Source organism: Mustela lutreola, chromosome 1 (genome assembly GCF_030435805.1).
Source record: "Mustela lutreola isolate mMusLut2 chromosome 1, mMusLut2.pri, whole genome shotgun sequence".
Lineage (NCBI taxonomy): Eukaryota > Metazoa > Chordata > Mammalia > Carnivora > Mustelidae > Mustela > Mustela lutreola.
The window spans coordinates 64,725,262-64,739,389 of record NC_081290.1 but is presented as its reverse complement, the minus strand read 5'-3'; the positions used below and the strand labels follow the sequence as shown (position 1 = coordinate 64,739,389).

The following is a 14,128-nucleotide window of genomic DNA, read 5'->3' as shown; positions in this document are numbered from 1 at the left end:
CTAAAGTAAAAGAAAAAAAAAAGAGAGAAAGAAAGAAAGGTAAGTGGCAGCAGACCAACTCCCCTTCCCAGACTAACCGGAAAAGCCAGATAAAATACAAATCCAAAGCAACATGAACACCTTTGCTGAAACATCCAGGCCTTGATAACAGGTGAGGGGACCATCCTAGGCAAGGGCGGTTCATTTGAGCCGGACACCTGAGCCTGTTTTCTCCTCTGGGAAATGTACCTGTAATAGGCACAGGGCAAGAGGCAGAGAAAAAGGTGTCCCTTTAAGAGACGGAGAAACCAGGGGAGCTGGGGGCAACTTCTCAGGCCTGGACAGAACACATCAGTGAGGCAGGGGCCAGTAGCCCAGAGGGAGTGGAGAACAGGCCACATGGCCAACTTCTCCTCTGGACACGCGGTGTGTAGGGAGGCTGCAGGGCACCCGGGAGCTTCTGTGTTCACGGTAATGTGCTGTCTGTCTGCGTGTCATTCCGTAGATGGGAACTTCATGACCATTCACCCATTACTATCCTGGTCAGTACAGACCGTAGGCCTCAATAAAAAACGTAAGGAAAAAACCCTCTTATATTTCTGCACAAATCCCTGGTTGTTCCCGATCTAGAACCTACAAAAAGTCTAACATCCTAAGAACGCCTGAAGCAACCACAGAGACGGAGGGATGACCACGGGAGGACAGTCTTGGAGGAGGCGTGCAAGGTAAAACCCCTCCAAGAAACAAGGAGAACAAACTCATGAAGAGTGGATAACACGGCAAAGAGTTGATCTGTCTGAAACACAAATGTCAGAATGCAGTACCACCAGTGCGCGCTCCCCAAACCTACGAGCATTTGTATGCAGGTACTCGAGAGGACTACTTTCTTTCTTCCTTTCTTTTTAAGTAGGCTCCACACCCAGCACAGAGCCCAGTGTGGAGCTTGAACTCAGGACCCCAAGATCAAGATCTGAGCTAAAATCAAGAGCTGCACACTTAACTCACTGTGCCACCCAGGTGCCTGGAAGACTGTGTTTTTCCAGCTCAGCACCCTAATCACCCCAGACTACCTGTGGGGCATGACCTTCTCCAATTCTTAGTTCCCATGGCTCCAGGTGCTTGTAGCTCAGCCAAAGTCTCCTCATCCCAGTAACTGGGTCAGGAGTCGTGCCATGACCCAACTGCCCTACCAGGAAGAGGGAGTCTGGTTTTGCAGTGGAGAGGGGAGTTGGGGGGGGGGGGGCAGGGATGTAGCTCACAATAAAGGCAATAGATAAGGCAAGATTCACAGCTGGGGGTGGGGGGCACAGATTCTATGGAAGGCTCTGAGTCAAGCTGCCACTGGGGCCAGCCCTAGTCTCTGGACATTCCAAGTTTGTTTTTATTTATTTATTTATTTTAAAAGATTTTAAGTGACCTTACATCTAACATGGGGTTCAAACCTACAACCCTGAGATCAAGAATTGCAGGCTCGGGGCACCTGGGTGGCTCAGTGGGTTAAGCCTCTGCCTTCGGCTCAGGTCATGACCTCGGGGTCCTGGGATCGAGCCCCATATTAGGCTTTCAGCTCAGCGAGAAGCCTAATATGGGGTCACACCCGTGATCTCGCTGTGTTAAATAAATAAATAAAATCTTAAAAAAAAAAAAAAAAAAAAAAAAAAAGAATTTCAGGCTCACTGAGCCAGCCAGGCATTCCTGGACATTTCAAGTTTTTAATCAATAAATGCTCCCAACTGACTGGCTTTGTGATGCTAGGCAAGTGGCTTCACCACCATGTCTAAGTCCCTCCCGTGCGCCAATGGTGAGGCAGCCTGCTGGAAGGGTGAGTACCACCTTGCAGCTGGCTCACTGCTCACGGGGCGTATATGCTTGTCTGGACCACCACTTCTGTGTGAGCACAAGTCAGCTGGGCTCTCTATGGTCATCACACGCTCCTGATACAGATTTCATGATGCTGAGAACATTAATATTACAGACACGAAAAATGTTTCGGAGAACTCTTGGATGATAGTTTTAATTTACTAATTGTAAAAGAAAATTCAGAAGATGTGGAGTTCTAAGAAATGAGGTAGTGAAAGGCAGTCCTATCTTCCTAAAATAACTCTTCCTACTCACGAAAGATTATGGGGAACTTGCCATTGACCATCAACCCAGCATAACCTTGAGGCAAGAAAAGGAAACTCCCACTCCCTTTAAATTACAGTTTTTACTGTAAGCTTCCCTTTTAGCCAATTTTGAGTAAGACTATCCGGTATTTCTGAGGGGCAGGTGAGTGGCTCAGTCAGCTAGATGTCCAACTCTGGATGGATTTCAGCTCAGGTCCTGATCTAAGGGTCATGGCTTCAAGCCTGTACCGGGCTGTGCACTGGGCGTGAAACTTGCTTATACTTAAAACCTGTGTGTCTGTGTGTATTTTGAAATAACTTAACTTAAATCCAGTTTAACACTCAGAGACCTCATGCTCTGAGTTTCCTGGTAGTGCACACTCCCATGGCTCTCACTTTTACTTTGCAGGGACTCAACACCTAATTCAAATGTGAACTAATACAAATGGATTTTCCCCCACCTCTACAAATCATGAGCACGTTAGAAAAAAATTAAACCAATTCCACGTGGTTTCTAAAGCTTGCCTTTATGAGGAAATGTTCAATAATTATCTGTTATACATGAAAACAAATAAAAACAAAACACTCCCAGACATAAAAGTGGGCACGTGATCTGGGTCTGGCAGGCACGAGTCTATACTCTGACTCAGTACTGTGTGGCCTCAGGAAGATCACCAGAACTCCTCTGAACGTCTGTGTCCACACAAGAGGAACATAATACTACTCACCTGCAAGCTATGGAGTGATGGCTACCACAGTCCCCAGGGCACACGGCTGGCGCTGCCCTGGGCCTGCTGCGGCGCTCTCTGCGTGACGGGGCCAGCGGTCCCCTCGTCCAAGAAGGCCAGCTAGTGAATGCAGAGGGGACCAAGGAGCTAGAAAAATCACCAGGTACAAGTGATTCTGGCAGAATCACCCAGGCACAGCCCAAGTGCCAGTCTCCCGCCCCGGCCACCAGATGGTTACACAGAGAAGAGTGGTCAGCTTCACACTGGAGATCTGGCAGACGTCACCAAAGCCAGCACTGCCACCACGAAGCAGAACGATGTTTGCATCCACTGTGGCGCAGGGGAAAAAAGGGAACCTCAGGCTCATGAAACCTCACTGCCATCAGCACACACTGACGCTAAATGGGAGTGAGCATCAGGCGAACCCAAGGTTAAAGGAAAGGCTGCAAAACAGCTGGCCTGCTATCTTCACAAATGTCAAAGCTGTGAGCCCCAAAGAAAGACACAGAACTATTCCAGATTAAAGGAGTCAAGACTAGCAACCAGTGAAGTCCGTGTGTGGTCTTCAACTGGATCCTGAACTAGGGGAACACTGTGATGCAGGAAATTACTGGGACAACAGATAAAATGGGAACAAGGACTTATGTTATATACTAACGCACTGGTGTTAATTTTCCTGAATTTTCTATTACAGCTATCTAAGAGAAAGTCCAGTCTTAAGAAACATATGCTGATTTATTTAGGGTGAGTATCAAAATGAGAAAAATAAAGCAAAAGCAAGAAAATATGGGCAACAGGTAACTGAGTAGAGTACACAAGAGTTCCTTGTCCTGCTTTGTCACCCTGATGTTTGGAATTCTTTCACCAGAAGTCAAAAACGTTTAAGAAGATGAGTATCTGGGGGCGCCTGGGGGGCTCCATTGGTGAGGCATCCACCTTAGGCTCAGGTCACAATCTCAGGGTCCAGGGATCACCCCACGTTGGGTACTCTGCTCCGTGGGGGAGTCTGCTTCTCCCTCTGCCTTCCCCCAACTCCTTGCTTGTGCGTTTTCTCCCTCTCCCTCTTTCTCTCTCTCCCAAATAAATAAAATCTTGAAAAAAAGAAGAAGAAGATGAAAATCTGATTTCTGTGCTCAAAGACCTTATAAATCCCTGGGAAAGACAATACTTTCTAACAGCTGCGAAGACAAGCTCTCCAGCAGAAACACTGAATCTGGAAGCAGAGGACACAGTCATGTGGGGGAGCAAGCAGAGGCCTCACAAGGCGCAGCAGCAGGGGCCTCGCCCCACAGGACAGGTTAGAATTGAAGTTCTTACCTATATCTGAAAGTGACAAGGAGCGAGCTCCTAAGGGGCTGCGAGTGCCCTTACCAAAGCATGGTAATCGTGAGCCAAAGGAGAAAGGAAGGAGAAAGAGAAAGAAGAATGTGTGGAAACAAAGTGGCTGTGGGGGTACCTGGGGGGGCTCAGTCGGTGAAGCGTATGCCTTCAGCTCAGGTTATGGTCCCAGGGACCTGGGATCAAGCCCCATATCAGGCTCCCTGCTCAGCGGGGAGTCTGCTTCCCCCTCTGTCTGCCGATCCCCCCACTTATGCTCTCTCTCCCTCTTTCTATCAAATACATAAATAAAATCTTAAAAACAAAACAAGAACAAAAAATAACTGTGGCGCATCCCCAGTGTCCACCCGTCAGAGGTGCTTCTCTCCAGGGCTGCCCAGGAACCAGCAATGCCACCGCTGCAATTATGACCCTGTGCAACTCTGCCGGGCATCCCACCTCACAGGACCATTGTGGGTCGGCCTTTCTCCTATCCTATCATCTGGGGCAGGGGCAGCAGAGACCAAAGTCCTGTGCATAATCTGTTTCTTAGGACTCAGGAGCTCTTTGTAGGGTTGTTTTAACCAAGATTAGGAAAAATGAGGGATTATATGTGGCAAATAAGGCTCGTAGCAGCACCAATAGCCCTAAAGCTAGTCACATGCAAGTCAAGATTAGACTCATTCATGAACAGAAGGGGCGAAACTCTCAAGGAAACAGACCCCCAAAGGAGAGTCTTCTAGACCTCCACATGAGGAGCGAGGCTACCACACTCTGACCCAGGGATCAAGAACTATAACTGGCCGGCGTCTGAACCACGGAAGGTGGGCAAGGTTCAGAGACTGGCCTCGGCTTTGAGCCTAAACTCTCCTTCTGGTGATACAGTGAGCCCATCCTCCCCCAGAGTCATGAGAAAGGATCACCAGGGCTAACTGACCTCCTAGGCCACCCCTTACTAAAACAAGTATTATTTTCAATTTGACCTTCCCCATCCGCACGGGACTCAGCACTGGGTTGAGGGCAAGAGTATGTTAGCAGCCTTTATTTCGCTTTGGATTCTCCTTGCAACTCCAGACACAATGTGTTTTCGCTAACCTTTATCTATCCTGCTCCCTAAAGACAAAGCAGCACTCTGGAAGGAGGATCAAGGTGGGCACAGAGAGCTGCCTTGCCCCTGACCCTCAGGCTCTCCTAAGAAAGGAACCAGAGGAATCGCGAACACGTCTTATCAGAGAGGTGTCAACTATAACCCACACAATAGGCCCGTGTTTTGATAGACCCGGTTTCGTTCCCTTCTCAATGCCCTATAGCATGCAGTATGTCAATACTTTGTGCTAATAAACTTACTGGTGGTGATAAAATATTCCAGACGGATATTGTTAACACACAGTCCTAAGTGTTACATTTACTGGGAAGATGACAGGAAATAGTAGAGCCTTAGTAAGGAAATTACACAAAATAGTGACTACCAACATGACATGTTTTCTGATTACTGGGTTATAACTCAACCCCCCGAAAACGCGAACCTTATTCTCAGCAGCCAAGGCAGTAAGCATCCCGTAAGCAGGGAACACACTGCTGCGTCCAGTTAGGATGGGTAAGGAGCACCAGCAGAAGAGGACACACTCCATACAGCTGATGCATGACGAGCGCTAAACACAGTGCGGAAACGATGGATTTATAGTACTTGGAGGCTTTTCTGTGGTTTGGAAGAGTGAAGCCACTTGTTCTGTCAGTGGAACTTTATTCCTGCTTTCAGCATTAGCAACAATGGTTTAAAACACAAACAACAAAAACAGCCACAAAGCACTTGGTTTCACGTGAACTCTGCACACAGAAGCCACCCAGAGCCCCTGTGGTCACCAGTGACAACTGTGCTGTCCTCTGGGCAGACCTCACTTTCAGAAGCAACTCTCAGAGGGTGGTACTAGTACTGGTTTTTCTTCTTTTTTCTCAAGAACCTGGATTTGCTTACTTTCTCACTTTCCACTCGGCCCCGCCATCAGATAAAATGCGTAATGGCCAACTCACGGGTGACCTACAATGACTTACACTGACTGTTACGTGCTTTACTCAGCTTTCTAAGTCCACTGGTTTATAACACACACTTTGGTTAACCAGCAATTTAACATGAAAAGGAAATACCCCTAGCATGTTAAGGATCACAGACACAAGGGTCACCAGGCCCAGTGGTCCCATATGAGACGCCTAACCAGCAGAGAGCAGCGCTCCTCCAAGGCAGGTCCCCAAATCTGCCCTGCCCACAACCAGAGCTGAGCCAGGGTGCGTCCACATGGAGGAGGTCTCCCCCCAGAGCAAGCAGCTGGACTAAGCTGGGACCACTCCCCTAAGCCCGTGACAGGACAGGAGTGTGTGGCCGGCACACTGACAAGCCTGCCCTGCAGCATAAAAGCACTCCAGGAAGAGAAAGTCAAACATGCAGACACAACCAGGAGTTGTCCCAAAGCACAAGGGGGAAGTACCTGTTCCTGCAGGTCGTAATCGTAGCTGTCATGCAGCAGAAGACTGAGGACATAGCGGGTATAAATCATGGCATCGATGCCACATTTCTCCAGCTCCTGCCCCAGCCAGGTCTGCACTGGGCCCAGAGCATGAAGCAGAGACATTTCAGAAACAGATACGGGGCCTGGATAAGAGCTTGAGGAGCTTTCAGATGGTAAACCATCCACAGCTACTGTGCAGACAGGGCGCATGAATTTAGGTTGCTGACATCCTTAAAATGTGAAGCATTTTCTGCAGTTGATGTTCTGTTGGTATCTGGAGGGGATTTTCACTCCAGTAAAAAGGAGAGATGCTTGACATCTAGGATAAGCATCTATTTTCGCTGGCAGTCAGCCATTAGGACAGAATTTCCCTCTTCAGGCATGACCAATGAATCAACATTCTGATAGCAATACACATGTAGATGTGATTTTCTACTCTACTTTCACATGAGGCCAAATGGAAGTCTCCGGCAGAACCTACAAAAATGAGAGAGAGAGAGAGAAAAAGGTACGCATTATATAAAGATATAAATTACAAATCTTTTGGGGGAAAAAAAACCCAAATGAACTGTTTTTTGAAATTTGGTATCTTAGAACATGGATTTCTTTTTTATTATAATGTTTAACTTTTTAAAATATGTGACATCTCAAAATTTTAAGCTTAATATCATTTAAAAGAAAGAGAAACTCCAAAATCTACATTGTTGTGCTTGTGCTCCATCATACCAACGCTTATTTTGCTATCTCAAGAGACTGAGCTAACAAAATTTTGTTCATCCGTAATGCCGAAAGAATTTGCATGGTAACAAATCACTAGTTCATTTTTGAGTGTTCACAGACACAAGCAGCTGCATAGTAATTCCATTTAAACAATCGTTAAAAAGTAGTCCTTTAACTTGAAGGTCTCATAATCGTGGTCAATCATCTCATACGGAAAAAAGATTTGCATGGCTACTCACTACTTACTTCATAAAAGTTAAGGTAAACCACGGATTTGGCTCAAAGCCATGTCGAGCTGGATAGTTAGACCTGCTTTATTCTACTATACTTCGGCTGATGGTCTGCCTACTTGCGTGAAGGATGTCATGCTCTTAATAGCTTTTTCCCTTAAGTTAACCTACTTTCGTGTGTCAAACTAATCTAACGGCCTTGTTAAATCACTCATGCCAGGAGAAGATGGAAACTACCACAGCGACAGAAAATCTCATCAGCTGAGACTGTGCATGAATTTTAGCAGACATTAGGAGGGCTACCAAGTGACTTTCAGGGGCACTTGGGTGGCTCAGTCCATTAAGCATCCAACACCTGATTTAGGCTCCAGTCATGGTCTCAAGGTCATGAGATTCAGTCCTTTGTCAGGCTCCCACCCTGCTCAGCAGGGAGTCTGGTTGAGACCCCTTCCCTCTCCCTCTGCCATCCACGCCACTCATGCACTCCCTCTCTAAAAAATATAATAAATCTTTTCTTAAAAAAATGATTTTAGGGGTGCCTGGGTGGTTCAGTTGGTTAAGCAAGCGTCTGCCTTCAGCTCAGGTCATGACCCCTGGTCCTGGGATCAAGTCCCACATCAGGCTGCTTGCTCTGTGGGGATCCTGCTTCTCCCACTGCGTGTACTGTGCTCTTGTGCGCACGTTCGCTCGTTCTCTCTCTGACAAATAAATCTTAAAAAAAAACAAAAACAAACAGTGACTTTAAAGAATTGTTAATAAAACATGAAGTCTGAAAGACTCTTCACCAGATTTAAGACTTCATTTCTTGCATTTCATGATAACTACACAGTAAGTTTTATCTACATTAAATATAAAGAAAAAATGTTTATATCTACCATATGACTTAAGTTATTACATTAAGTTGGCATTAGTGTATATACTATTTTTTAAAAATTTCTCCACTGTACTGACTTTTCTGAGTTATGGAAAACACAGGTGCCTGGGTGGCTCAGTCAGTGAAGTATCTGCCTTCAGCTTGGGTCATGATCTCAGGGTCCGCAGGACTGAGCCCCACATCAGGCTCCCTACTCAGCCAGGAGCCTGTTTCTTCCTCTCCCTTGCCTGCCACTGCCCCCTGCTTGTGTATACACTCTCATTCTCCCTCTCTCTCTCTGTCAAATAAATAAATAAATAAATAAATAAAAACTTTAAAAAGTATGAATTATGGAAAATAGATAAAGCAAATGTTTTTCTATAATTTTCACCTGCTGAAATTTTCCAGCTGACTCTCAAAATTAAAACATTTTTCATTAATTCTTTAATACGTTTGAATTTTGGGATGCCATACAGATTGTCAATTAAACAATACACTGAATTCTGGGGACATCTCCTAAAGCAAGCTGACAAGCTGGTACTCATTTAGTGAAGATCAACCAAGACTGAGGGCAGATGAAGCAACAGCGGAAGCAGCTGGGTCAAAGACGAACAGCAGCCTGAGCTCAAAGCACACAGCACCAGAGCTCAGCAGAGGGCAGCCTCAAGAACTCATCATTTAATCAGGGCATGCACGGGAGGAAACTCCCTGAGCACAGAAAGGGTCATCACGAAGCCTGGGAGGAAACAGGACTTGATGCTCAGCATGTCCAGGAACAGCACCGTTTCCCACCAGCCAGACCAGAAAACCTAAGTTCAGGGACACTGGGTACTCGGAAGGCTCCTAGTTTTAAAAGGGGAAGCAACTAGCCCTAGACAGAAAACAGTGTATATGCCTAACACATCCTAAAAGAAAGACCTGAAAGGACCAAACTATTTCTAAATTCACTATGGTCCCAGAACAAACCTCAAGAAGTTTATAGGAACACAAAAAATACCTAGCCCCTAACAAAGTAAAATTTAGAGGCGCCGGGATGGCTCAGTTGGTTTAGCGTCTGCCTCTTGGATTTGGCTCAGGTCCCGATCTCAGGGTCATGGGATGGAGCCCCACATTGGGCTCCAAGCTTGGCATGGCGTCTACTGGAGATTGTTCCCCCTCTTTCTTCTTCACCCTCTACTCCTCTCCTCATTCATGCTCTCTCAAGCAAGTAAAATCTTTTTTAAAAAAAGTAAAATTTACAATGGTTGGTACCTAATAAAAAATTAGCAGACATGCAAAGCAGAAGCAGAAATTAAGAGAAAAATAAACTCACTGAAACCAACTAAGAATTGATACAAATGTCAGATTAGCAGAAAGGACTCTGAAGCAGTTACTAGGGCAAAAAGCCATATATGTGATGAACAGAAAATATAGAAGATTGAAAGTCAAACATCTACAAATGAAAACTACAATATCAGAGAGGAAAAGCAGGCAGCATGGGGTAATGGCAGATCAGCCACTTCAGAAGGAAAGAGTCCAGAGTCTTTTTTTTTTTTAAAGATTTTATTTATTTATTTGACAGAGAGAAATCACAAGTAGATGGAGAGGCAGGCAGAGAGAGAGAGGGAAGCAGGCTCCCTGCTGAGCAGAGAGCCTGATGCGGGACTCGATCCCAGGACCCTGAGATCATGACCTGAGCCGAAGGCAGCGGCTTAACCCACTGAGCCACCCAGGCGTCCCAAGAGTCCAGAGTCTTAAACTGCAAAAGAAACCATACAATGTGAAACACAGAGAGAAAAGGAATAAAATAACACAGCTTTGGCAAGCTGGGTGACAATTTTCAGAAATCTAACATACGTTTAGTTGGAAGAGAAAGAGAAGGGGTCAAGAAATATTTGAAAAAATAATGACCAACATTTTCCCCAAAATTGATGACCGCTAAAAGCACAGATTCAAGAAGTTCAATAAACACAAGAAACATAAAAAAAATTGACACCTAGGCTTTCTGCAGCAAAACTGTCCAAACAAATAGTAAAAGGAAGAAGCTCAAAACTGCTGGGAAGAAGAGACACACTACATAGAACACAGCAAATGATGAATAAGGACACCAACCTTCTTGTCAGAAACATGCAAAGGAGAAGATAATCAGGCAAAAAAAGTTTAAGGACTGGAAGAAAAACCCATCAACTTAGAAACTATACTCATCACAAAATCTTCCAAAACAAAGGTGAAACAAAGACTTTTTCAGATTTGCCAAAGCTGGAGGGTTCCAGCAACAGCAGCAGACAGCCATCAGAAATGTTGGAGCAGAAGTAAAATGACACCAGAACAAAAGGTGCATCCACTCCAAGGAACAAAGAGTAGCGGAAACAGTATAACTACATTCTTATTATTATTTCAGTATCTTTCAAAGATAATTCCACTATTGAAACAAAAATAGTAACAGTATCTTATGAGATTTGCAGTATCTATAGAAGCAAAATGGAGAGCAACAGAGCACAAAGGCTGGAGGGGGGAAATCTACCCGGAATGGTAGAACACCACTTGGAGACAGGCTGTGATATGATAGAGGTTAATAATCATAACAAATGTGAACGGTCGAACCAACCAATTAAAAAGCAGAGAAAATCAGAACGGACTTTAAAGCTGCAAGACCCAGATACATGCTACTTATAAAAATATCCACATTAAATATAAAGGCATGGATAGGTTCAGAGTAAAAGGATGGAAAACGATATACCATGCCAACACTGACAAAAGCAAGGTGGAGGGGTCCCAGTGGCTCAGTCAGATGGCAGCTGACTCTTGATTTTGTCTTAGGTTGGGATCTTGGGATTCTGGGCTAGGGCTCTGCGTTGGGCTCTGTGTTTGGCAGGGGGTCGGCTTGGGAATTCCCTCTCCCTCTCTCCCTGCCCCTCCCCTAGTTGGCCCTCTCACACACTCTCTCTCAAATAAATAAGTAAATCTGTCTTTTAGTACAAGTTACAAGGTAGAATGTCCACATTAATATCTGACAGATTTCAGAACAGAGCATTAACAGAAGAAAAGGTCATTTCGTAATGATAAAGAGGTCAATTACCAAGAGGATGTAACAGTCCTATTTATGATATACCTGGATGCAGAGTTTCAAAATGCGTGAAAACTGATAGGAGAAATAAACAAATCCGTGACTGTACTAGATTTCAAAATCCCTCTCTCAATCACTGAAAGTAAACAGAAAATCAATAAGGTTTAGAAAACTAGAGCAACATTATCATCAATCAGACAGAAGACTGAATTCTGGGCTCTAAAGAAGGTTGCAACAAACTTAAAAGGATTCAAATCATAGAAAATACATTCCCTGACCACATGGAACTAAATTATAAACTAATCAGAGGCACCTGGGTGGCTCAGTCTGTTGGGTGCCCAACTCTTGATTTCAGTTCAGTTCATGATCTCAGGTTTGTGAGATCGAGCCCCGTGTCAGGCTCCATGACAGGCATGGAACCTGCTTGAGATTTTCTCTCTCCCTCTGTACCTCGCATCTTCCCAGCTCTCTTTCTCTAAAAGAAAAAAAGAAAAAAAAAGGTTTCAACCCAACCAACCACAGGATTCTCTCTGTTGTCACTAAGAGATTTCACACTTCTTTAGCCAAGTGCAAGGATTCAAGAAGTGAGTGAGGAAAAAAATCAGCATACAAATGCAAAATGAAGTACACTAAACTCCCAAGCTCTCCTCAGAGCTGGTTAAAACCCTATGAGAACTCTTCCTCGAACCTGTCCAATAGCTGACGCCATATCATTATTAAATAATGGGCCATATCCCTCGAGTCACTAGCGGTTATGATCTCTTTTTCACTCTCTCTAGTTCAGACTGCAGAGGACCACGGAGAAGAGCAGACACTGGTAAGTCTGCTGCTGACAGGCTATCTGGCAGCCATCTGCCTAAGAACTCCGAGTGGATCCCAGTAACAGGGTCTGAGACAGAAATAGCACAAGATGGCTCTCCCTGCACCATAACGGCAGGTCTAAATGTTCTTGGAGCCAGTGTCCATTCTCTGTATTTTGAACAACTGTAACCAGAGGACCTCGGTACAGAATACTGGGCCATAACTAAGCCGCTTCTCCCTAAGAAGCAAGCTCTGATAGAGGGATGAACATTCGACTAAATGAGAGACTCTATTTCTAGTTCTGAACTGAAAGGTATGTTGGCTCATGATTCTTAATTAAAATTTATTTTGGGTTACAATCTACCACATGGTCAAAACAGTAGAAGGGTCTGACAAACCAAGGCAAAACCCATCTAACATCTGCCTGACAAGTTCAAGAACACAGCTGGCAAACACCCAAATTTCAAACTGTTACGCTCATTCTAAATGTGAAATTTAGTCAGTATGAAGTTAAATTTCATTTGGGTTTAACTAAATTCTCCAAAAGTTTTTCAAGCCTTTTTTTTATGAGAGAGAGAACGAACAAGTGGGGGGAGGGGCAAAGGGATAAGCAGACTCCCCACTGAGTGGGAAGCCTGATAAGAGCTCCATCTCAGGACCCTAAGATCATGACCTGAGCCAAAGTCAGATGTGTAACAGACTGGGTCACCCAGGTGCTCCTCTAGAAGTTTTTTTTTTTTTTTTTTTTTCAATTTCTTTAATTAATTTTTATTTTTTATAAACATATATTTTTATCACCAGGGGTACAGGTCTGTGAATCACCAGGTTCACACACTTCACAGCACTCACCAAAGCACATACCCTCCCCAATGTCCATAATCCCACCCCCTTCTCCCAAACCCCCTCCCCCCAGCAACCCTCAGTTTGTTTTGTGAGATTAAGAGTCACTTATGGTTTGTCTCCCTCCCAATCCCATCTTGTTTCATTGATTCTTCTCCTACCCACTCAAGCCCCCATGTTGCATCACCACTTCCTCATATCAGGGAGATCATATGATAGTTGTCTTTCTCTGCTTGACTTATTTCGCTAAGCATGATATGCTCTAGTTCCATCCATATTGTCGCAAATGGCAAGATTTCATTTCTTTTGATGGCTGCATAGTATTCCATTGTGTATATATACCACATCTTCTTGATCCATTCATCTGTTGATGGACATTTAGGTTCTTTCCATAGTTTGGCTATTGTGGACATTGCTGCTACCTCTAGAAGAGTTTTAAAGAAAGAGCACCACTGTGTAAACTTGGTGATTCACAGACCTGTACCCCTGGGGATAAAAATATATGTTTATAAAAAATAAAAATAAAAAAAAAAATTAAATAAATAAAATAAAATAAAATGTAAAAAAAAAAAAAAAAGAAAGAGCACCACTGTATATACTCAAAGGCTTTCTGTCTTGCTTCACTTCATTTTTCAACATCTGATTCTCCAGAGGTTTACAGAAAAAAGAGGGACCTTTGGATCACCTTGAGTATCTTTCTCCTACACAAAACTAACCCAAATTATCCTAAAGACCAGGCTGCATAAATGACAATTTAAAATAGAGGGGGGCCTGGGTGGCTCAGTTCATTAGGTGTCTGCCTTTGGCTCAGATCATGATCCCAGAGACCTGGGAACAAGCCCCGCATCTGGCTCCCAGCTCAGCCGGGAGTCTGTTTCTCCCTCTCCCTCTGCCCCTCCCCTCCACTCATGCTCTTGCTCAGTCGCTCTCTCAAATAGTCTTAAAAAAAAAAAAAAAAAGTCCCACTATAACACACTTATTTTAGATTTTTCTGTCTTTTTTTAA

At 44.4% G+C, this 14,128-nt stretch overlaps 1 protein-coding gene across 6 annotated transcripts in view; it reads right to left on the bottom strand.

The window, feature by feature from the left end:
• Positions 1-14,128, bottom strand: part of KIAA0232 (KIAA0232 ortholog) — an 83,424-nt gene that overhangs the window by 44,097 nt on the left and 25,199 nt on the right. For 5 of the 6 annotated variants that reach the window (XR_009351628.1, XM_059165820.1, XM_059165787.1 and 2 more), the window contains exon 2: positions 6,613-7,110. The exons of the other annotated variant lie outside the window; for it this stretch is intronic. Coding sequence is in view for 4 of the 5 variants with exons in the window: in XM_059165820.1 (XP_059021803.1) it covers positions 6,613-6,843 (231 nt within the window). In the remaining variant the exon portion in view is untranslated. The remainder of the gene's footprint in view (positions 1-6,612; positions 7,111-14,128) is intronic. 6 annotated transcript variants of the gene reach the window in all.